Here is a 26,127-nt window from a genome sequence, read left to right on the forward strand (position 1 = left end):
GGGTCCGCTACTTCTGGCTCCTGCGGCGTCCTGCGCTGTTGCTGTGCGCTGCGCAATGACGAGTGACGTCTTCAATGCGTCCTTCTATAGCAGAGTTTCCCAACCAGGGTGCCTCTAGCTGTGGCCAAACTACAACTCCCGGCATGCCCGGACAGCCGAAGGCTAGAGGAATCCTGGTTGGGAAACACTGTTCTATAGACTTCTGTGTAGTGATAATGCATGCTGGTCCCCCCAATCTCAGAATCAAAGAGCTCTGCTGCAACCTTCTTTTTTGTATACTCTGTATTTGCCACAGCAGCGGGCACCTGTGTATTAGGTAGTTGTGCTGGCTATTTTTCTTTTGGTTTTTGCTGTGCAATTTAGGGGAAGTGGCACCCTCTGTAGCCGTGCACCCCTCCCTGTTTCACAGGAGGTTTTTAAATTGATAGTGGATCCAGCATGTCACCCAGTCAGAGGCCACATGCCCAGCAGAGGTGAGTGGATTAAGCATGTTAGGGTCCCATCCGACAAGAGGCCACCTCCGCATGGTGGATGGGGGACATGTTTTGATCAAAAAGTGCGCTAAAAGCCTCAATTTTTTGACTAAGGGTACGTTCACACTACGGAATTCTCGCGGAATTACGCGAGCGGAATTATGCGGTGTGAATTTAACATTAGTGTGAATGGGTCTCCGCGAGACCCGTTCACACTGCGGAATTTCAGCGCCAGATAATTCCGCTGCTGAAACTGTTCATTCAACTGAAACCTGTTCATTCTTTGTGCGGATTCTGCGAGCACTGCATAGCTGTCAATGGGGGACGGCTCAGTGCCCCGCGGCCCCAGCGCCGAAGTATTTTCGTCGGCGGCCGCCAGACGAAATCTCCACTCGCGGAATTCAGCGAGCAGAGATTCCGCAGTGTGAACGCACCCTAAGAGTGCTGCTGCAGCCTTCTTTTTTGGTCCTCCCCACCTCTCGGCACTGATCTAACATTTGTTGACTATTGTGTTCATAGCTGAAACGCTTGGCTATTACTTCATGCTCATTTTTGGCCGCAGGCATGCATTAATATATAATGTGCATATTTAAAGGTAGAAACCTTTCCAGGGTATTTCCACTCGTCCCATGTTTGCCTTTGGAGCATTTGCTTCCTATTTGCCAATGTGAGAGTAGAACATGTGCAGTGTGATTGTGCAAGCCTCCTTGTTGATGGGAGTTGCCTGGATTTGTACAATTATGTTTACATTGTATATAAAACTGACTGCCAAATAAATCATGGAATAGAACCGCGGCCATAAAATAGTTTAAAATACTTTAACTTTTCTAGGAAAAGCAGTAATTGTTAACATGTGATTAACATTGAGAAGGACTCCGCGACAGCCCAAACCTCCATTATTCAAAAGTTTATAGAGTTAATAAGTCACTGGCCAGAAACGCGTTTTTTGCTGATACAGATGTGGGTCAGAGCTTCTGCTGACAAGCTTGCTCATGTTAGGTTTGCACATATCCTGCTTTGTAATCACGGGTTCAGAATGGAATTTGCCTCAAATGCGAATACATTATAGTACTAGTCCATTTATACGCCATGCCTGCTTGTATTTACATCAAGTGCCAGAGGCAGTTTTTGCAATTGCGCAAAATGAGTTTTCGGTGATGTGTATGGATCAACAAATTATTTTATCGCTGGTGTTACTCAACATCATCTAGCATTACTATTATTGTTTTAGTAATACTTTCCATAATGAATCTTATAATAATAATGAATGAATAATGAGTAACACTGAATCATCCAATCTCCACATCAAAATCTTCATTTAATACGTGTTAACTATACATCAAAGGGACAAAATCTGCGCCAAAAGTCTTTAACAAATGGATTTTACCTTTGCAAATCCTTTAGTGATACGCGTGGAATTACCTTAAAGGGGTACTCGGGTGAAAAACTTTTTTTTTTTTTTTTTTTAAATCAACTGGTGTCAGAAAGATAAACAGATTTGTAAATCACTTCTATTAAAAAATCTTAATCCTTCCTGTACTTATTAGCTGCTGAATACTCCAGTGGAAATTATTTTCCGTTTAAAACACAGAGCTGTCTGCTGACATCATGACCACAGTGCTCTCTGCTGACATCTCTGTCCATTATGGGAACTGTCCAGAACAGCATATGTTTGCTATGGGGATTTCCTTTTACTCTGGACAGTTCCTAAAATGGACAGAGATGTCAGCAGAGAGCACTGTGCTCGTGATGTCAGCAGACAGCTCTGTGTTTCAAACAGAAAATAATTTCCACCGTACTATTTAGCAGCTAATAAGTACAGGAAGGATTAAGATTTTTTAATAGAAGTAATTTACAAATCTGTTTAACTTTCTGGCACCAGTTGATTTAAAAAAAAAAAAAAAAAAAAGTTTTTCACCGGAGTACCCCTTTAAGGCCAGGCTCACACATTAGAAAATCGGCAACCTATTTTATGCGTGGCTATTTGTCCGTAAAACCAATGTTCTTTAATGGTGTTGTGCAGGAATAGACGGTGATAAAGTCGTATTACAATGCTTTTATTCCAAAGATCGTTGAGGGTTCTAGAAGTTAAAATTAGCGATGTCCCGATACCATTTTTTTAGGATTAATTACGAGTACTGTTACTCTTTTTTTAAAGTTCTCGCCGATACCAATTACTGATTTAATGTTATGTTACAGGGTTATTTTTTATTCTTATTTTTTCTTTTAAGAAAACACCATAGGGTATGTTTTTATAATTTTTTTAAAATTTTTTATTTAAACTTGTGTTTTATAATTATTATTATTTTTTTTAATTTAAACGTGATGATTCAAATTTTTATTAGGGAAGGGGTTAATTTACATGTATAATAACTTTTTTTTTAAACAATTTTTTAGCCCCCATAGGGGACTTTTACATGCAATCTGTAGATTGTATACACTGATCAATGCTATGCCATAGCATAACATTGATCAGTGTTATTGGCACTCCTTTACTACTGCCTGCCATGGCTGGCTGCAGTAAAGAAGCAATGATCGGATTGTACGGAGCACGGTAAGGGACCTCTGGCCATCCTTTCAGCTGATCGGGACACCACGATTTCACCGCAGTGATCCCGATTAGCATCCTTAAGCTAATCGGCAGTTAACTTCAGAACTTTTAGACACTGCAATCAACTTCATCTGAAAGGTTAGTGCCGGTCCCGGCTATGAAGCACGCAGGGGAGTTGGTCCGTGCGGTGAGTGCAGGTGGCTTACCGCACATCCGTGATACCCGCCGGCGGAAGTCCCGCTGGCAGGTATCGGATTAGGTATTGGGGACATTTGCAGGAGTACAAGTACTTGGGCAAATGTACAGTATCGGTCTCGATACCGATACCAGTATCAATATCGGGACATCCCTAGTTGACATCCATACATCAATAGTTTATCCACCCATGTTGCTTGCTCTTCCTTATGGCACAGAACAGTCACAGCTTCTGCATTTCAAGACAAATGCTAAAAAATAAGATGATACCGTAGGCGAATGCGATGTGTCTTTATTCCAATAACGGTAATACCATTACATACTCAAACCAGCGTTCATGCCAGACGCGTGTTGACATCACTGGTTTGGGTGTGTAATAGTTTTAAGCATCGTTGGAATAAAGACGCCTTGCATTCGACTCCAGTATCTGTTGGTTATTCTCCACTATTCTATTAGTCGGACGCTTTTGCCGTGACTATATTTGCAGAGAAGCCCCTTTAATTTCCCTTTACTCTACAGTACAATAAATCATGTACTTTATTGATTAATATGAATATATGGTGGGTAAATAAGAAACTGGCATGTGTTTTTATTGAGCATACCATATTTAAATGAGCATACCCCCAAAATATCAGCCTCAAGTAAAGCTGGGTTCACACCACGTTTTGTTAACTACGGTTCCCGTATACGGCTGGGAGGAGGGGGCGGGGCTTATTCGCGGCGCCCGCACTTAGCCGTATTCGGGAACCGTATTTAATCCAAGGTTATGAGCCGTCCGTAGTGAACCGCAGCCTCCGGTCTGCTTCGTTTTTGGCAGTATGCGGTTTCCCGACCGTAGGCAAAAACACGGTCGACCACGTTTTTGCCTGCGGTCAGGAAACCGCATACGGCCGAAAACGAAGCCGACCGGAGGCTGCGGTTCACTCCGGTCGGCTCATAGACATGCATTAAATACGGTTCCTGAATATGGTTGAGTGCAGGCGCCGCAATTAAGCCCCGCCCCCCTCCTCCCAGCCGTATACGGGAACCGTAGTTAACAAAACGTGGTGTGAACCCAGCCTTGCTGGCAATTTTAAGAATAAATAATAGTGCATTTTTCAATAAGCAAGCATAATAGGAGTAATTATTAGTGTACTTGTCGTCAACAAAAACTTTTTATAGAATGTAGATATTTGTAATATACATTGGTTAAAAAAATTCGTATATTTTTGTCCCTGCAGCTATTGCATGTGTGTCTCTATCTCTTCCTCCAAATACAGGAAGTGAGGGTGGACAAGCAGGGCTCTGTACAGTACGGTAATAAAAAGCAGGACAGTGTGTACTGAGGCTCTATAACATTCTCCTGGCTAATACATCAGGATGATTGACAAGCCAGGAGCCTGCACAGAGCCCTGCTTGTCCTCCCTCACTTCCTGTATTTGGACTCCTCACAGGCAATAGCTGCAGGGACAAAAATATACACAATTTTTAACCAATGTATATTACAAATATACATATAATGGTATCATCTACATTATATAAAAAGTTTTTGGTGATGACTGACAGGTACACTTTAACACCCCACAACACAACACCCCTCTGCCCTCCTTTTACCTCTACCCCTTGCATCTACAAAACCAAACAGAATTCAAAAGGACTCCACTTCAAGATAAAGGAGAAACAGGAGAACTGCCCATAAGCAGTTATGAAGTGGCAATTGCACCATTTATTTATTTTTAAAATAAAGTTAAATAACCAGATTTTATTTATTTTTTACTAGATGTTTTATTACTAGATGTTTTATGTGTGGCAGCTTCTATTGGAATATTGGTCATATGCGATGTGTCACAAAATGACGTTGCCGGTGTTATGACTTTGTGTTCGTACAGTTGCAAAAAAATAGAGACACAGCCAACACTTATAATGTCCAGCAAATACTTACTAGCTTTAAAGGGGTACTCCCCTGGCCAGCGTTCGGAAGGAAATGTTCTGAACGCTGTTTTTGCGCTGCGGGAGTCGGCTACATCCTCGTGACTTCACGGCCACGCCCCCTAAATGCAAGTCGATGGGAGGGAGTGTCACGAGTGGCAACCCCCGCAGCGTGAAAACAGCCTTCAAAACATTTACTTCCGAACTCTGCCCAGTGGAGTACCCCTTTAATGGCCCTTTTCCTGGGACTGGATGTATTTAATCATGACTTGTGTGTATACATGGAAATGCTTGTTTTATAGCTGGATAGAGCATATATAGTCTTCGGCATTTGTATGTACTATACTTTTATATACTCTGTTAAAGGGGTACTCCGGTGCTTAGACATCTTATCCCCTATCCAAAGGATAGGGAATAAGATGCCTGATCGCGGGGGTCCCGCCGCTGGGTACCCCCATGATCTTGCACGCAGCACCCCAGTTAAAATCAGTCCCCGGAGCATGTTCGCTCCGGGTCTGATTACCGGCTACCACAGGGCCAGCGGCATGTGACGTCGCGCCTCTTCCCCCGTGTGACGTCACGCTCCGCCCCTCAATGCAAGCCTGCGGGAGTGGAAGGTATCCTAAACATTTAAAGGGGTACTCCACCCCTAGTCATCTTATCCCCTATCCAGAGGATACGGGATATGATGTCTGATCACGATTTTGGCTGGGGCACCCCAGGCATCTGGTGCACGGAGCAAACTTTGCCCCATGCTGGATGACTGGAGATGTGGGGCGGTGGCTCGTGACGTCGTGATCACGCCCCGCTCGTGAAGTCACGGCCAAGTCCCTTCAATGCAAGTCTATGGGAGGGGGCGGGATGTCCATCACGCCCCTCCAATAGACTTGCATTCAGGGGGCGTGGCCGTGACGTCACGAGGGGGCATGGCCGTGACATCCTGAGCCTTCCGTGCTGCATCGGGACATAAGATGTCTAGGGGCGAAGTACCTCTTTAACCATTCCCAAGGGTGTCACATTACTGGGCTCTTAGCCAATGTGCTCTGTATTTTTTGGCTTTTAAGAATTTAAATGACTGGTCTGTTTACTTTTAGTTGTTTCATTCTTTGTTGCAGGTTGAAGAAGGGAGCAAAGCTGCCGAGTTATTAATGGCTGGAGATGAAATAATGAATATCAATGATATACCACTCTCCGGATACCGCCAGGAGGCAATCTGTCTGGTAAAGGGATCTCACAAATCATTGAAAATGGTTGTGAAAAGGTAAGAAAGCATCAGCATTATTACTGATATTTATTTGTATTGGCTGCAAATGATACCACTATATTGACATAAATTTGAAGAAAAAAATTTCAGCTAGGGATCTACATCCTCTACATGAATTTTTGTGGTTATGTGGCAGAGAACTTGTGAGAACTTGGCCAGAGCAGCAGTGATGGATAAACATTGTCTACAACCTCTGTGCTCCCTACTGTTAGGACAGAGATACATGTGTTCTAGTACAAGGATCTGTTATTAATGGAGAATTCCTTTAAAGGGTCACTCTCATTAAAATACATTTTTGCTATTGCACTCCTTATGGCAAATAAAAAATATTTTTAATATACTTTGTTTAAAAAAAGTAGTTTTCTATTTTTTATTTGTTCTTAAAAAAGCTCAAGAGCACATTTTCCCCCATCTTATAATCAGACTTTGGACCGAAGCCCAAACACAGAAAGTGCAGCCTGGAGTGCTGAGGGGGGGGGGGGGGGGTGTCCAGCCTCATCCAATCATAGCTCCTCTCACACTTAACTGCCATATGCTGTTGGTTGGACACACCCCTCAGCACTCAAGGCTGCACTTCCTGTGTTTGGACTTCGGTCCTAAGTCTGTGTATAAGATGGGGGAAAATGTGCTCTTGAGCTTTAAGCACAAATAAAACATGGAAAACTTCATATTTTTTTTTTATTTTTTTAAACAAAGTATATTGGAAATATTTTTTATTTACCTTAAGGGGTGCAATATAAAAAATTAGTTTTAATTAGAGTGCCCATTTAAATAAATGTTATCACAATCCACCTAAATGGTCATCACAGGCGGGGATTCTTTACTGTAAGAGCAGTGAGACTATGGAACACTCTGTAGCACCATGTTGTGATTACTTATTTATTGAACAAAGATTGACGACTTATTGAAGTTCAAGAAGGTCCTGGATGTCTTTCATTAAAAATATATTACAAGATATGGATACTAGATTTCTGGAGATGGGACAGAAGTCAATGGGTAAGCTATTTTTTTGTGGCTAAACTTTAAACAAAGTCAAGACGAGTATTGAACAATAGTCTAGGCAGCCATTTAAAAGGGGTATTCCAGGACTTTTTTCCTCATCCTTTAAGCCCATGAAGCCAATTTATAATGCTTTTATTACCTCCACGCACTACTTCATCCCAATTTCATGCACTGGACCCACAACTGGAAGTGAGGTAGTGCATCTTTTTTCATTTTACAGTTTTCTCTGACCTTTCCCAGCATTTCATGTGGTCAGAGACAGTCTAAGTCACATGGTCTTTAGGGGAGCGTAGCTATGCTGCAGTTGGTTGGTGAATAGCAATTCATTTACTGAAGTAATGCTATCCAACCACCCACTGCAGCATAGCCAGACTCCCCTAGAGACCATGTGACTTAGGACATAGCCAGACTCCCCTAGAGACCATGTGACTTAGGATATAGCCAGACTCCCCTAGAGACCATGTGACTTAGGACATAGCCAGACTCCCCTAGAGACCATGTGACTTAGGACATAGCCAGACTCCCCTAGAGACCATGTGACTTAGGATATAGCCAGACTCCCCTAGAGACCATGTGACTTAGGATATAGCCAGACTCCCCTAGAGACCATGTGACTTAGGACATAGCCAGACTCCCCTAGAGACCATGTGACTTAGGATATAGCCAGACTCCCCTAGAGACCATGTGACTTAGGACATAGCCAGACTCCCCTAGAGACCATGTGACTTAGGACATAGCCAGACTCCCCTAGAGACCATGTGACTTAGGATATAGCCAGACTCCCCTAGAGACCATGTGACTTAGGATATAGCCAGACTCCCCTAGAGACCATGTGACTTAGGACATAGCCAGACTCCCCTAGAGACCATGGGACTTAGGACATAGCCAGACTCCCCTAGAGACCATGTGACTTAGGATATAGCCAGACTCCCCTAGAGATCATGGGACTTAGGACATAGCCAGACTCCCCTAGAGACCATGTGACTTAGGATATATTGTCTATGGCTGCATGAAATGTGGGCAAAGGTCAGAGACACCAGTAAAATAAAAATACTTGCTCTACAGCACTTCTTGGTGTAGGTCCTGGGTGTGAATACAGAACAAAACGTGCACACAGGTAATTTTGTTTACACAGTATTATAACTTTGCACCATAGCCTCAAAGGGTGAAGAAAAAAGAAATCCAGGAATCTGCCTTTTACATGGTGTGTAACATGTTCTTGCTTAGGCTTTGTTCACACTAATGTGTTCGTTAACACAGCCGTGATGGATATGCCAATCTGCCATCTGATAACCGATACCGCTGAACCCCAACAGACCCCAGTGATGTTAGTAGGCTCTATTCACACTCTGTGTATTATTGTAGCTAAATAGTGGTGCAAACTGTGTTATTCAAAAATACTGAAAGAGGTTGAAGGTTGTGTGAACATGTTTTCCTTCCAAGGGCTGTCTGTAAATATGAGTGACAGCTGGAGTCAGCCTTTTTTCCATGAAGTGCGTTAGATAATGTTTGTTTACGTTTCCTGGAATGTCAACGTCATCATTATCTTATTTGACCATTGTATCCGGATATAACTATATAAATGTGTAGCTAGCTAGCTATATATATATACATATATATATACATATATACATACACACAGTGATCCCTCAACTTACAATGGCCTCAACATACAATAGTTTCAACATACAATGGTCTTTTCTGGACCATCGTAACTTGAAACCAGACTCAACATACAATGTACAGACAGTCCAGATCTGTGAAATGCGTCAATACCCGGAAGAACTGACCAGTCAGAATGGACATTTTACTGGTAAAACCCCTGTATTACTGAAGTGCATGCACTGACTGGCTAGTAGCGCCCCCTACAGTACAGTGAGGAACTACATGTTCTGTACTACTCTTTACCTGTGCCAGGGTTACCTGCTCCTGTCCTCTACATAGACCTGCATTTCCCAACCAGGGTGTCTCCAGCTGTTGCAAAACTACAACTCCCAGCATGCGTCTTGGGAGTTGTAGTTTTGCAACAGCTGGAGACACCCTGGTTGGGAAACACTGACATAGACAGTGATTTACAGCTTCCAGAAGATCTTTCTTACTTTTATATGTAAGGATTTGCTTTATCTCTATTAGTTATCTACTTATTATTCTTTAATCCTCACATTTTCCGATTTTTGGATGACATTTTGGTGGCTTCAGAACCAATTACCAGGTTTCCATAGAGTTATGGTCTCAACATACAATGGTCTCAACATACAATGGTCGTCCCAGAACCAATTAATATTGTAACTTGAGGGACCACTGTATATATATTCTAATCAACACAAGTCATTCTTAACATTAATCGGTTTGTGTCCCCAACCTCATCCAGATGTACTGTTACAACTTTGCTTGTACTTTGGTGCTTTATACTTCTATACAAATGCTGCATACAAGCAAATATAAGGCTAAATTCACGCCACCGTTCAGCTTTGTCCATGGGAGATCCCTCACAGGGTCCTTTGCCAACATAAACCAACGGGTGAAGAAAGATCCCATTGACTTGAAGGGGGGCATCTGTCCAATGTATTGGGGGAATTTAGTAGACGGAAAAAAACTGACCTGTATTTTTTTGCCCCGCTTCATTTCCATACTTTAATGAGACTGAGCGAACGTAGCTAGCTCCTCTGAGCATCATTAATAAACACAACCCTGGAGCCTATGACAATGTGAAGTGAAAATATATTTCATGGAATCTGAAGTGATGTTCAGACTTGCAGGTTTCCTGTGACAAATAATAGAATTATTTTTTGGGAAGCCGAGTGTCATTTCCTTTTGATAAGATAGCAGCACAAAGCACAGAAAAAGTGGATTTTTTTTTTTCAAAACTTCACAACTGCAAATACAGAATTGTGAATTGTGTTCTGTAATATCTATGTATGTTGTTATTATCAGCGTCTTTGTTACTACCATTATTTACATGTGGCCCATCAAAGAACTGTAGGATCCTTTAGTCCCATGGATTTGCAGGCCTGGAGCAAGTCTCAGTATAGTGTTTTTTTGTTTTTGTTTTTTAAATCAGAGGGACTGCACAAGATTTTATTATAGTCCCCTGGGGTGCACCCCATTACATTGTCTGCCTGGTGGAATTTGGGCTTCCTGCTGCCTTAAAATCAAATGAGCAGTAATATGAGCTCCCTCTCTTCTCATCAATAGTGTAGTCCTGAGCAGAGGGAGCAGGGATGGGAGCTCTTGCTTTCAGAGAGTGTGATGGCACAGCTGATATGGAAGATCTCTGCACTATAATAACATCATATTAGTTGCTTTATTATTCTTGCTGACATCTCATAATGGTTGTTTCTTTAATAATCAGGTTTAAATCTGTGCGGATTTTTCAGTAGAACTACAGTAAAACAGCTGCAACGCTACCACTATATGTGTGCGCTACCACTATATGTGTGCGCTACCACTATATGTGTGCGCTACCACTATATGTGTGCGGGGGTGTCCGGCCTCAGCCACTGATTGGCCACATGTCATTACCTAACACAGGAAGTGATGGGCATCGAGACAGAGTTCCATTACAGCAGTGGCAGGAGAGAAGGCTATTTTTCTTTTTTAATATTCCCGGAATACCCTTTTAAGCTGAAAGGTTAATGTCAGCCATCTATGACCGTTTTATGTACAAAGGGGAGGTTTGTGAGAACCTGTGTAAAGGAAGAGTGGTACAGTTGCCCTTAGCAACCAATCAGATTGCGTCTTGTTATTATTTCTTATTTCAGTCATGCAATTGAAAAACACTACAGTCATCTCTTCCTAACTTTAACTGTTTGATTCCTGCAAACAATAGCGCAGTATATCTGTAGCTGAGCCATAGGTTTGGTGTATATGCCAGGGATCTTTCCCAACATATATGTCAAATGTATCTGTAGAGCTCGCTTCACCTCAGAGAAGCCTAAAGAGTGGCCTATGCCAGACTAGTATACTTTGACATTTTTTTTTCTAATGGGGACCACAGCAAAAAAATAAAAATACCACAGTTTTTAGTTGTTTTTCTTCTTTTTTAAATGGTGTGAATGGGTGACATATACCTTTACATTGATATTTTTCGTCCTATAGGACGCACCGGCGTATAAGACGCACCCAATTTATAGGTGCAAGATTTTGAACCCAGTAGTGGTCTTCAACCTGCGGACCTCCAGATGTTGCAAAACTACAACTCCCAGCATGCCCGGACAGCCGTTGGCTGCCCGGGCATGCTGGGAGTTGTAGTTTTGCAACATCTGGAGGTCCTCAGATTGAAGACCGCTGCATAGGAGGTAATACTCACATGTCCCCGCCGCTTCGGACCCGTCACCGCTGCCCTGGATGTCGCTCCATCGCTGTCGCCGTGTCCCCGTCGCTCCGGAACGTCTCTGCTGCCGGCTGGGTATCCTTGCTCACCGTCGCCGCCATCACGTCGTTACGCACGCCGACGCACGTACGCGACGACGTGATGATGAGGAAGGAGAGCACCGGCCATACAGGGGATCCCTGAACGGAGAAAACACTGAGGACCCAGGTAAGGTCCCTCCCGGTGTCCTGTAACTATTCAGTCGGGCTGTTCGGGACCGCCGCGGTGAAATCGAGGCGGTCCCAAACAGCCCGACTGAACAGCCGGGTTAGTGTCACTTTCCCTTCAGACGTGGCGGTCAGCTTTGATCGCCGCATCTGAAGGGTTAATACAGGGCATCACCGCGATCGGTGTTGTCCTGTATTAGCTGCGGGTCCCGGCCGTTGATGGCCGCAGGGACCGCCGCGATCGGGGTGTATTCGCCGTATAAGATGCACCGACTTTTTCCCCCCAGTTTTGGGGAAGAAAAAGTGCGTCTTATACGGCGAAAAATACGGTACATTGGGAATCCAAAAGAATGCTTGATCAGATTTTTTTCTTTTGTTCCTTTAACCTAGTAATGAATGTGCCAATTTACATTATTGTTTCTTTCTTCTAACCTTCTTCTCACCCTTCATTAGCCTTAAAGGGGTACTCCGGTGGAAACCAAATTTTTTTTTCTAATCAACTGGTGCCAGAAAGTTATACAGATTTGTTATTTACTTCTATATAAAAATCCTTCCAGTACTTATCAGCTGCTGTATGCTCCAGAGGAAGTTGTGTAGTTATTTTCTGTCTGACCACAGTGCTCTCTGCTGCCAACTGTTTCCATGTCAGGAACTGTCCGGAGCAGGAGAGGTTTGCTGTGGGGATTTGTTCCTGCTCTGGACAGTTTCTGAAAGATGGGAGATGTGATCATTTTTATTTTTGTTAAGGGAAGGGCTTAGTATTAAAAAAGAAAAAAAGGGGTGACTTTTATATGCAATCATTGGATTGCTTATACTGATTACTGTTATGCTGTTGCATAGCATTGATCAATTACATCGGGGATCTGCTGGTACAGCCTGCCTAAAGAAAGGCTGTATCAGCAGATCCACTATGGCAGGCATGGAGACCTAGTAAAGGCAAGGTGCTGATGGAACTGCCAACAGGAGCAACACCTGTCATTTAGCCTTTTATATGCCATGTTCACCATTGATCGAGGTGAAATGACTGACTCCAGCATTACTGCTGATGTCCGGTTGCCAGCCTGCTACCTGCAATCACATTGTAGGGGTGCCTATTGGACACCTAACAGTGTGATCACTGATATTGACGATAAGTGCTGTCTGCTGATGGCAGCTGGCACCCACCGTCTATGAAGAAAACTCTTGCTGAGCTTGCTTTATTGTCTTTTAGAACACAGCTGCCATACAATCTGTGTTAAGGAAAAAAAAAGACTAAAGTTGCCCATACACCATAGATAGTCCAAAGCAATTGTTCAGTGGCTAAAATTTAACAAAGTATGATAATTTAATAGCAATCTGATGACAAACTTATTGTTTAAAAAAGTCAGCTATGTAGAAAATGTTCAGATGATAGTCGGATAAATGGACAGAAGAACTCGATCAGAAAGATTTGACTTTGTCTCCTGTCAGCAATGATTGCGCATGCGCAGCCTCTGCCTCAGGCGATATGAAGTGAAATCTGCTTGTGAGAGAGATGTCACAGGGGAGGAGGATCAGTACAGAGGAGGAAGGGTTATTTTGCATTATAAGATTACTGGAAAAAAAGGAGCAATGGAGCAAAAGGTATCATTGTCATCAGTGTCACCCGCACTACAAGCCTACACCAACAGGCTAACGGGGGTGATGCTGATGACAGATTCCCTTAAAGACTTGAATCCATGTTTCATCCCTGTCTTCACAGTGTATACACCCCACCATTTTCTCTCTCATGATTTCTACCGTATTTTTCGCCGTATAAGACGCACTTTTTCTTCCCCAAAACTGGGGGGGGGAGTTGGTGCGTCTTATACGGCGAATACACACCTATCGGGTCAGTCCCTGCGGCCATCAACGGCCGGGACCCGCGGCTAATACAGGATATCACCGATCGCGGTGATGCCCTGTATTAACCCTTCAGACGCGGCAATCAAAGCTGACCGCCGCGTCTGAAGCGGAAGTCGGGCTGTTCGGGACTGCTGTGGTGAAATTGCGGTGTCCCAAACAGCTTAGAGGATACCGGGAGGGACCTAACCTGCCTCCTCGGTGTCTGCTCCGTGCCGGGATCCCCTGCATGGCGGCGCTCTCCTTTGGCATCATCACGTCATCGCGCACGCTGTCCCGTCATCCCATATTAGCGGCGTGCATAGCGACGTGATGGCGGCGATGGAGAGGGTGGATCCCGGGGAAGAAGACGTCCGGAGCATCGGGGACACCCCGGGGACGTGGCGACAGCGATGGAGCAACATCCAGGGCAGCAGTGACGGGTCCGGAGCGGCGGGGACATGTGAGTACTACCTCCTATCCAGTGGTCCTCATGCTGTCCGGGCATGCTGGGAGTTGTAGTTTTGCAACATCTGGAGGTCCGCTGGTTGAAGATCACTGTTGGGTGCAGAATCTTTTTTTTCCAGATTTTGCACCTTTAAAATTGGGTGCGTCTTATATGCCGGTGCGTCCTATAGGGCGAAAAATACGGTATATTCATAGATTAATTTGTTCTGGACTTTATTTGCTCACTTTGTGAGGAAACCTGTTGGTATCTCTGCATTCTATCAAGTGCATGCTACTAGTGCCAAAAGCCCAAATTCATCAGTTTTCCTTTTGAGTGGGCCCATTGTGTGCAGTTGTGCATGTCCAACACCAGAAAATACCTTGAATTCCTGCCCCAACTGAATCCTGATAATCTTGGGGCATCAGAGCTGGTGGGCCAGCACCTTTATCCTTGCTGGCTGAGACCTGGGGATTAGGCTCAGAATTTCCAGGCATTCCACTGCTAGAACATATGTACATATCCAAGAAAAGTAAAATGGATCATGTCAGCTTCTCTAAAAGCGCCTGCCTTTCTATGCAAACAGATACAAGCCTGCATTCTGTTTTTCATATTTCTATATGCATTATATGATCATTTGCATTGAAGAAGATCTTACCCATCCCTTCTGTACTTCAAATATATAAGCGAATGCTTACCAAGGTGGGTCAGGCACTGGAATAGAACTAGTTGAGGTACAACTGATATTGGGAGAGGTATTACTGTGTAAAATGTTTTTTTTTTGTTTTATTTTTCCTAGGTGCAAACATGGCAAGACCATATGGTTCTGCCAAAATGTTACAGTTCTACAAGTTTAACAAGTGGTTAATTATCTGGAAAAGCTGGGTCACAACTGATATATTCTCCTTTTATAGCTAGAGACTCGAATGGACTCGAATGGAGACTCTGCCTAGTGATTTTGTAATGACACATTCGTCGCTTCATCTTTATTGTACAATAAGCAATAATTTCCAAAGTGGTTGTCACACAATTTTTCGAGAATTGGCAATACCTAAATATAATCTTTAACAACTTGGCAAATCCAGGATTTCTATTGACATGCGATTTATGACTTCAACAATGTATCTCTTAATCCAGTTTAAGATCTACTTTCGACTATGAAGACCACACCTTGGGATTCTTGGCCAAAATGGTGCACCAAAAATAGAGCCCACATAGGTTGTCTGCCCGCCATCACTGTCCTCTCATTTAAAGGTCCCCTTCACATGCATCTGACAATATGTTGTCTTTTCTCTCTGGCACTGTAGACAAGTGCTCGTGAGCAACTGATGGTAGAATTGACCCCATTAATTTGGATGGGACAGTTGATATTCAACCGGCGTCTCAACCGGCTTGGTTCGCTAAGCCAGATATATGTGAACCCAGCCTTAGCAGTTAGAGCCTGCTGGTTAATGGACAAGTATCACGGAAAAAAAACTTATCCCCTATCTGAAGGATAGGGGATAAGTTTTATAAAGCGGGGGCTCCGAGCGCTGGGGCCGCCGCAATCTCCTGTTTGGAGCCCCGGCTCTCCTTTAGAGCGGGGCGTCTCGACCCCCGCCTGAAGGGATGCCACGCCACCCCTCCATATAGCCCTATCCCATAGCACTATATGGAAGGAGCTTGGCGGCCCCTGCTTCGAGCAGGGGTTTTGGCGCGCTGCTGTAAATGAGAGCCGGGGCTCTAAACATCCACCAGCCACCGAACCCCCTGCGATCTAAAACTTATCCCCTATCCTGTTATTGCTTTGTGTCATGACTTTTACACAACTGTTGTCTTAGGGTGCATTCACACGGCCGTCTGACCCCGTTTCTTTTTTATCCCCGTTTCTGTTCCGTTCTTGCAGGCTGTAAACGGATTAAAAAAGGTTTTAAATAAATCCCATTCATGTCAATGGGATATATATATATATTTTTTAAACAGTAAATTTTTATTAAGTTGTAAAGTCATACATAGTTGGGGTAACAGCAACATATCCAACATGTCAGTGGAGTCATGTAACAGTAACATGCATGGTAGAGCACTAGACATATGGAAATCAAACTCAAAGTAAATGTGGGACTATCATATTTAGTCAGCTTAGGTCGCCAAAACAGAAAGACCAAAAAAGGAAAAACAGTAGAGCACTGGTAGGTGGCCTAAGCAAATCTCCTCATGAGAGGACAGGAGGACACATATCAATATCTAGGGAAGACAAGTGTGGGTGAACACTATCAGCAGTGCATGCATACTAGGTCATACTCTGAGGAGCCATAACTACCAGTCGGAACTTGAGGAAGCAATTGGCGGCAACAAAGTGGGAGTAGGTTGATAGTTCCCATGAGAAGCAGGGGATGTGAGAAAAGGAGAGGAGAGGAGAGACAGAGAAAAAGGGAGGAAGGGCCAGAGATAGGCAGAATATGAGTAATAGGGAGTATGAGAGAGGGTTAGATAGAGGGAGACTGGGCAAGTTAGATGGTGTACGTACCTCGGGAGGCGACAGGCGCGGGCAGGGCCCTCACGGGGCAGGCTTGCTGGCTATGCTGAGCAGGGCAACACACTCGAGAAAGGCACAAGAGAGTCAAGGAGGCGGCTAGGGTGTTGTGTAAGAGGTTCTGTAGTCTCTGGACGACAAGAACGTAGTCCAAGGGCTCCAGATTCGATGATGTTTTGTCACCTGGTTTTTGGAGTCAGCAATAAGCTCCTCCATCCTATGTATTTTGGACAGTTCTTGGGCCCAGGAAGAGAAAAACGGGGGTGTAGTGGATTTCCAGAGCCTCGTAATAACTGACCTGGCCGCTAGGAGCATAAAACTGATCAGGCGAGAGTGCCATTTTGGGACAGAGTGCGGGAGGATGGAAAGAAGGAGAGCAGCCGGATCTAAGTCAAGTGATACAGAAGTTAGTTTGCGTATGACCTCTCGAACAGTCGACCAGAACGGAGCTAGGATGGGGCAGTGTAACCAAATGTGTGACATCGTGCCTCCTCCACCGCCACAACGCCAGCAAACGTCCTGCACCCCGGGATACATACGAGACAGTAGTGTCGGAACTCTATACCACCTCGTCAGAACTTTATAGTTTGTCTCCTGCGCTTTACTAGAGATGGTGGATTTATGACACATACGAACAGCCTTATTCCATTCCTCGTCCGAGAACCCACGCGACAGCTCCCTCTCCCAGCTTGCTCTGAAGGGAAGGAATTCCATTCCGAGGGAGTCAAGGAGGAGTGAGTAGATAGCGCTAACTGGGCGACCAGGCCCTGACGTAGAGACACATAGCTTCTCAAACGTGGAAAGGGGGCGATGTAAGTGCAGGCCGGCTCTTCGAGAGGAGTAAAAGTGTTGGAGTTGTATATATTGGAAGCGTTGGCCAGGCGTGGCGGCGGAATCAGGGACGAGGTCATCAAGTGGCTTCAGGCCAGAGTGGTCCAGGAAGGTGCAGAATGATACACCATCCAATCTAGATCGGCCAAGGAAGGAGGTGGAGGAGAGAGCTGGAGGGAAGGCTGGGTTTCCGAAAACTGGTGTTAGGGGACCATCTGGGGTGAAGAGGTAGGTGGCCGTCAAATAGTATTGTCGGGCAAATACAATTGAAGAGGTTACAGGAGGTACCTCTGGGGTGAAAGCGGTCGCTAGGGATGGTGTAGGGAGCCACAACAGAGTTTTAGGGTCCAGGGAGGAGGTGTGGCTCTCCAGCGTCACCCACTGTTTAATAGTCGGGGCTGCACGACAATCCATCACTCTGGTCAGGATCACTGCTAGGAAGTAGAAAAGGCAGTCAGGGAGACCCAGCCCTCCATCGGCTTTACGTCTAGTCAAAATGCGCCGGGCCACCCTCGGTCTTGCGTGTGCCCAGACAAAACCAGATAAGAGCGAAACGAGTCCCCCAAAGAAGGATTTAGGGAGGTTGGAGGGAACACAAGAGAAGATATAGAGAAGTCTAGGGAGAATGTTCATCTTCACAATATTAACCCTACCCAACCAGGAGAAATCCTTTCGCTCCCATCTGGCCAAGTCAGTCTTAATGGTGTGTAGCAATGGGGGGAAGTTAAGACGAAAGGTGTCCTTAGGGTCACTTGGAACCTGAATACCAAGGTATTGTAGGGACGTGGAACACCATTTGAAGGGGAAATTGGCTTGGATGTGGTGAACTACCTCAGGAGGAAGGGAGACATTAAGGGCCTCACTTTTGGTGGAGTTAATCTTATAGTTCGAGTAGTGTGTATAGGTGCGGATGGTGGAGAGCACTGAAGGGAGAGAGGTGAGGGGTGAAGAAAGGAACAATAAAAGGTCATCCGCAAAAGCGGAGCATTTGTGATGGTGCGAGGGTACTTGGAGACCTCTAATGTCGGGATTCTGTCGAATCGCTACTAGAAGGTGTTCCATACAGAGGACAAATAGCAACGGGGATAAAGGGCACCCCTGCCTCGTACCATTACAAATGTCGAGGGGAGAGGAAAGCTGGCCGTTAACTCTAATTTGGGCTTGAGGGCGTGAGTAAAGAGCCATTATGCGTGCCATCATCTGTGAACCAAGTCCCACCTGAGACAAAGTGGCCGCAAGGAAGCCCCAGTCCACGCGATCAAAGGCCTTCTCAGCATCCAGTGAGAGAAGGCATAGAGGAATTTTAAGTTTACGAGCATGGTGAATAACCGAGAAGGTCCTAAGCGTATTATCCCTAGCCTCTCTGCCTCGGATAAAACCAACCTGATCAACGTGGACTAGGGCTGGCATATGGGCCGCCAGTCTATTAGCTATGAGTTTAGCAAAGAGCTTGGCATCAGTATTGAGCAGGGAAATGGGGCGGTAGCTCTGGCACAATGAAGGGTCTTTACCCTCTTTCGGGATCACCGTAATGATGGCGCGCAGAAAGGATGGTGGAGGGGGAGGAGGTGGAGATGTCATTGAGGGCAGAGAGGAGAGGACAGTTCACATCTGAGGAGCTTATAGAACTTGGCGGTGTAGCCGTCTGGTCCCGGGCTTTTGCCCGCAGGCAAGGACGATATGGTCGAGTATAGCTCGTCCAACGTGAACCGTGTCTCCAGGGAGGAGATAGTCTCGTCAGACAGTTTGGGGAGGGGGGTAGAGTCGATGTAGGATTGTAGTGAAGGAAGGGGGGTGGTAGGGGAACATGTGCCTGGGGGCGGTAGGTTATAGAGAGCTAAGTAGTATGAGCGGAAAGCCTCAAGGATATCAGGTGTGAGATGGGAGAGGGATCCCGTTGGATCCCGAATTGCAGGGATATAGAGAGAGGATCTCTTCTCCCTGAGGGCTTTCGCAAGCAGTTTGCCAGATTTGTTGCCCCATTCGTAAAAGAGTTTTCCAGTTAGCTGTCTGTAATATCTGTGTTTTACGTTCAACAGGGCCAGGAGTTCGTGGCGGACTGAAATAATATCCCGGAGGACCTGTTCCTGTTGAGATTGTTTATGAAGGGATTCTAAGGTGTGCAATTCGCGTTGCATGGATGTAAGTTTGGCCTTCGCCTCCCTCTTCAGCCTCGCCCCATGTTTCACAAGGACCCCACGGAGCACGCATTTCAGCGCCTCCCATTTAATAAGGGGTGGGGAAGGATCTGATTTGTGGTCTGTCTGGAAATGAGAGATTGTGGTCTGTAATTCCTGGATGCAGAGTGCGTCAAGGAGGAGGGATTCGTTCAATTTCCAAGTGGAGTGGGGTTTGGAGAACGAGGGAAGGGAGAAGGCAAACTGGACGGGCGCATGGTCGGAGAAGGTGATCGATCCTATAGAGGAGCGTGTCACTGACGGTAGGAGGTAGTGTGAACAGAAGACATAATCGATTCTACTATAAGAGTTACGGGGGTGGGAGTAGAAAGTGTAGTCATGCGTTTGAGGATGTAAGGTCCGCCACACGTCACTAAGTTGTAGGGTATGTAAGCGGGTCCGGAGGACTCTCAGTTTGCGGTAGGAGATAAGGGAGCGACTTGAGGAGGTGTCTAACAGTGGAGAGATGGGGACGTTGAAGTCACCGCATAGTACTATGTGTCCAGTCGCAAAGGTAGACAGGGCGTCTAGGGTCTTGACAAGGAAAGCTATTTGGTTGTGATTAGGAGCATAGATGGTGGCTATGGTAAGGCGATGGCCCGAGACGTCACAATTGGCAAAGAGGTAGCGGGCATTCGGGTCAGTGGCCGTGTCTAATACAGAGACGGGTAGGGATCTATGGAACGCCAGGGAGACCCCTTTGGTTCGGGATTCAGGATTGGGGCTGTGGAGCCATGTCGGGTAGTATCTAGAGGGAAGAGGGGGGATGTGGCCCTCTTTAAAATGTGTCTCTTGTAGGGCTAGGATGTGTATGCGTTGTTTGTGAAAGGAGTATGTGATCTGTGCGCGTTTCTCAGGTGTGTTGAAACCTTTGACGTTAAGAGTAGCAACATTAATGTCAGCTGCCATAGCAATGGTATAGATGTGGATAGTACTCACCGCCCCACTGGGGCCACACCCGCGCCATCATCCACCGAAGTCGTTCGAAGGGAGGATGTCTCCGTCTAAGGGGAAGGAAGGGGAAAGAGTGAGATGGAGAAGAAAGCGAGGGCTGGAGAGAAGAGAGAAAAAGCATCCGTAAGAGCACGGGTACATAGGGACTATAAAGGAAGGCCATAAGGGCCACAGTGAAGCACAAACAGAACCGGTCTGAGTGCTAGACTAGTGAGGTAACGCAGAAGGCAAATCAGCAGCAGGTAACACTGCTGTGGAAGGAGGTAAGCAACAAAAAAGAAGTAACTACGGCCTAGGGCCGGGTGTAAATCAATAGAATTTCCCCACTGCAGAGCAGGGGGAACGCTGAAAAATTAAGGAGACTACTGACAACAGGGGTGGTGATTAACCACCAGTGGCACAGGAAAGAAAGGGGTTGTGAACACATGTCATCAGGCAGAGCAACATTATGAAGTTAAGAAGAGCAATGAGAAAAACAGACAATTTTCATCTAGGACCAAACGTAGCCCATAGAAGACAGGACAGGAAGAAAACCATGCCACATAAAGGCTAGAATAAAGGCAAATACATCACAGTCATGTAAGAAGTCAGGTTGTGCGTCCTCTTCTCTGTGGCTTGGGAGTAGGGGTCTTCTCCCCACCTGATCTTCGCAAGGCTGAGCGGACCTCCATGGAGTGTCCAGCCGGCAAGGTAGCCGGGGATTAGAGTAGTTCCCAGTCCGGCAACTGTATTTTCGGCAGCTTAAAGGCATCCAAGAACTCTGGGAGATCTTCGGGTCTTCTCAGGGTAGCAACAGTGGAGCCATGCCGAGCCGTAAGCGAGAACGGATAACCCCAGCGGTATAGTATTTTAGCATTTTGGAGTGTGGTAAGGAGAGGTTTCAGGGTGGCTCTCAGGCGTAGGGTACGAAGCGACAAGTCCGGGAAAAGGCGGATCTCAGTCCCTTGAAAATGCACGGATTTCAATTGCCTGGAGCGTCTCATGACATCTTCTTTCAAGAGGTAGTGGTGGACTCTGCATATTACGTCCCTCGGTTTGGAAGGGTCAGGGCTCTTGGCTTTAAGAGCCCGATGGGCTCGATCCAACTCAACAGGGGTGTCAGCTGGTCTCTGTAGGATGTCGTTGAACACTTTTTGCAGAGTAGGAGAGAGATCTTGTGGGGCAACAGATTCGGGAAGGCCCTTTATTCGGATATTGTTCCTCCTGTTTCTGTTGTCTAAGTCATCCATATGGTCAACTATCATGGTCTGCTGAGCCAGGAGGGACGTAGTTGCAGTCCGTAATGTGTGGACTTCAGAAGCAATAGAGGAACGGAATGACTCCAGGTCAGTGACTCGTGTCACTAGGTGAGATACTTCAGCCTGAACAGGGGCAAGGTCCTGTTTCCACGCCTTTTTCATGTCCTCTGCCAGGGACAAGAAGTCCATCTTGGTAGGAAGAAGAGCTAAGAGAGCTTGCAACTCTGGATGATTTTTCAGGGTGCGGGCAGCATCCGCCGGATTAGGGAGCATCGAAGCTGCAGCAGCAAGAGATGGTTGGGATGTGACCCGACAGGCAGAGGGTTGGGAGTGAGAGGCAGAAAGGCTAGAGTTAGGGTCACGGTCTCTGGGAGAGATACAGGACTCTTCAGAAGAGGAGTAGTCTGTACGTTCCGTTGTAGGCAGGCGAGATTTCTGAGGGGTTTTAAACAGCTTTTTCTTCGCTGGGGGGCTTTCCCCCCAGTAGTCAGGGGCACTGTCACGGCCAGAGGAGTCCTCATCAGAGAGGGACCCATCGGAGTCCATAGGCTGGCACTCTGTGGAGGGAGCTTGGATAGGTTGGTAAAGTGGTGGCCCATAGGGCGCAACTAAAGGGTCGCCATTCCTGGGTGCATCAGAGACATGCTGCTGAGGAGGAGGTGGAGAGTGTCTCTGAGACAGTAAGGGTTGCCCAAGCCCTATGGGAGTTACTGTCCCTGTAATGGTGGTAGAAGCTGCAGCAGTAGTGGGCTCTGAGGCCGGGGACTGCAGCTGTTGCGAGGCTGGCTGCGTTCCAGGGGCAGTCAGGGCAGGGTAGGCAGGTGAGTGGGGGCTTTGAGGCCTGTGGGAGGCTGACATGGCGTGGATGGAAGAATCGCCCACCTTCCCAGGTAAAATGGCGGTAGCAGAGGCAGACTGGTCGGGGGTATGAGGCTGGGGTAAGTCCGCTGCAATTACACTCACTGTGTGATGGTCAGGGGTGTCCGCGGCAGACAGGGACACCTTCCTCACGGGTCGCACGAGTCTCGGTTCACTCACTTCGCGCAGCTCCCCCAGAGCTGCTAGTGAAGAGGAGGCTGGTAATGGCGGCCGGGAGCGAGCAGGCACAGGCCGCAGCGGCGCCGGAGGAGCGGCGGGACCGGACTGCGGGCAGAAGAAGGAGGTGATCTGCTGGGAGGCTGCAGCGATGTTAGTAGTGGCTTCTGTCTTCTTTTTGTTCTTGTTTCTCTTCCCCATTAAGGCTAAATCGTCTCCTTAAGCAAGGCCCAGGCAGGAGCTCTCACAGAGTGCGACCGTCAGCCAGCGTGCCAAGCCACGCCCCCCAATGGGATATTTTTTTTACCATCTGTTTGTACCTGTCTGCACTCATTTCCTTTTTTTTTTGACGGCAGAAAAAATGGCACATGCAGCATTTTTTCTTCCGTCAAAAAACGGAAGAAAAAACTGATACAGTCAATCTAACATTGAAGTCCATGGAAAATGGATGAGCCTTTAATGTCATCCGTTTTTTTCAATCCGTTTTTTTTTATCCATTTTTACTTCTGAGCATGCTCAGAACCAAAAATTTATATTTTTATTTTTTTGTTTATTAACTGAACAACAACGGATACAAACGAATAACATCCGTTTGCATCCGTTGTTGTCTGTTTTTTTTTTTTTTTTTTTGATGGGAGAAGAATTGGACTGGTCTAGACGGCCGTGTGAACAAAGCCTTACATGCTTTATAAAGCATGACACCTGGTTGGACAGATTTTACCAAGGACTCTCCATACACTAGCAAGTAGGACCATATGCTGAAATACAAAACTAAAAACAACCATAATTTAGCACAGTGTTTCCCAACCAGTGTGCCTCCAGCTGTTGCAAAACTACAAATCCCAGTATGCCTGGACAGCCGAAGGCTGTCCGGGCATGCTGGGAGTTGTAGTTTTGCAACAGCTGGAGGCACACTGGTTAGGAGACACTGCTATAGCACATACAATAAGTATGGTGCCAACAGTGCGAAAAAGTGAAGATCACTGAAGAGAATGAGCATGCCAGCTTTCCACTTCATTCCTGTTTAGCACCTCGGAGATGATTCACAGGGTGTTGGGATTTTCCTACAGTGCTGTACGTAACACTTAAGTCGGGCTGTATATTTTAGCATTTTGTTCAGTTTTAATGTAATTCATGTTTGTTGTACTCCCCCTTGTGGCAGTTCATCACTTTTCGCGAGGATTATTCCATGTATCAGACTGCTGCTATATTTACATAACACTTATTCTAAGAGCAATCACATAAAGAAATGGTTATTTTATATTTTCTAAATTCTAAAGGAAAAGGACACATTTTGATTTAAAGGGGTTCTCCACCATAAGGTGATTTTAGTATGTACCTGGCAGGCAGTAATGGACATGCTTAGGAATGATCTGTGCTTGTCTTGGGGCTAAATGGCTATGTTGTGAGATTACCATAATACTGTGGCTAGCTTTTTGTGAACTTGTATTTCCTCTTTGACTTTTCTTTTTTTGACTACAAATCCCACAATTCATTTTTCCTCCCTCCCACAAATGAGCCACCCCACCCATTGAAACATAAATGAGCTGCATCCATTCAAAAGACCTGTGGTTTTCAATCAGGGTGCCTACAGCTGTTGCATTAGTTGCAAATTGATCTCTCTCCCACCAAGCGATCCCTCCAGCCATTGAAGCAGACAGGCTCCCTGTCATCAGCTGACTAGTGAGTCCGGTCTCGGACGCATTGCAACCTGGGAAAAATCTGAGACAACAGTCATTTTGTATGCTGGTAAAAATAAATATTGGGGTGAAAATCACAGAAGAATTGTGAGAAATCATTCAGCAAGTAGTTTATTATAAATGCTTATGACTTCTGTGAGCTCCCTTATTCATGTAGAAGAGGGGAAAGAGTTATCACGACCCACTCCATTGCAGGTCTAACTCTTAGGTGGAGTTCAGACATAGTATTTTGTTCAGTATTTTTAGCCCATGCGGGATTGGGACTGATACAGAGAAAAATGATAATAGAAAAAAATTGCCTCTTTTTCTGTGTTTCGGACACAACTGCTGGTTTTGTTTAAAAATACTGACCAAATATGATGTGTAAGATACAAAAATGGTGTTACTGTAATGTGGTAACAGTTTATAGTAAAAGTATACATACAAAGCGTTTGGTTTTTCCCATTTTTGTACAATTTCTTAAAGGGATACTCTCTGAAAAACATAATTTTTTTAATCAACTGGTGTCAGAAAGTTAAACAGATTTGTAAATTACTTCTATTAAAAAATCTTAATCCTTTCAGTACTTATCAGTTGCTGTATGCTCCACAGGAAGTTTTATTTCTATTTTTGAATTTCCTTTCTGTCTGACCACAGTGCTCTCTGCTGACACCTCTGTCCATTTTAGGAACTGTCCAGTGCAGGAGAGGTTTGCTATGGGGATTGTCTCCTACTCTGGACAGTTCCTAAAGTGGACAGAGGTGTCAGCAGAGAGCACTGTGGTCAGACAGAAATGAAATTCAAAAAGGAAAGAACTTCCTGTGGAGCATATAGCATCTGAAGTACTGAAAGGATTAAGATTTTTGAATAGAAGTCATTTATAAATCTGTTTAACTTCCTGACACCAGTTGATTGTTTTTTCCAGAGGAGTACCCCTTTAAGGAAAGTAGGATTTTTCTTTTTCTAAACACAGCATACACTGGCTATCAGTATTTGTCTTTGCTTCTTTTCCCTTAGGTGTGGTTCACACTGTAAATACAAAAGTCCTACTAGACATGCCAACAATATATTATTCATTTCCTGTAAATTATGTGTTAGTGTCCTTGCAGTCCTTCATATTAAAGGGGAACTCCAACTACATTTTTACATCAACAAGAAACAAAGTTTAAAATAACTTCTATACAATTAAAATACCACAAGATTTTAATACTTCAATAAAAAGAATTTTAAAAAAAATGACCACACTTACATTGAAAAGCATACCTTCCATCAACAGAGTACTATTGCTAAAATAAATCGGAAGAGCAGCTCGTCTACGTCTCTACTACATCCATACAATTGCGATTACCCTCTGGATCAAACATAACTACGTATTTCCATTACAGTATCAAAGTACTAGCATAATTCATTACCTCATGACTATAACGCTTTAATAGACTACCATGAATATTTGCACAATTGGTGAACAAAAGCAGGTAGTAGCGG

At 45.2% G+C, this 26,127-nt stretch overlaps 1 protein-coding gene across 3 annotated transcripts in view; it reads left to right on the forward strand.

The window, feature by feature from the left end:
* SHROOM2 (shroom family member 2) overlaps positions 1 to 26,127 on the forward strand; it is a 199,592-nt gene that overhangs the window by 72,537 nt on the left and 100,928 nt on the right. For all 3 annotated transcript variants that reach the window (XM_056558878.1, XM_056558877.1, XM_056558879.1), the window contains exon 2: positions 6,243 to 6,388. In XM_056558878.1, the coding sequence (XP_056414853.1) occupies positions 6,243 to 6,388 (146 nt within the window). The remainder of the gene's footprint in view (positions 1 to 6,242; positions 6,389 to 26,127) is intronic.

Source organism: Hyla sarda, chromosome 2 (genome assembly GCF_029499605.1).
Source record: "Hyla sarda isolate aHylSar1 chromosome 2, aHylSar1.hap1, whole genome shotgun sequence".
NCBI classification, from domain to species: domain Eukaryota; kingdom Metazoa; phylum Chordata; class Amphibia; order Anura; family Hylidae; genus Hyla; species Hyla sarda.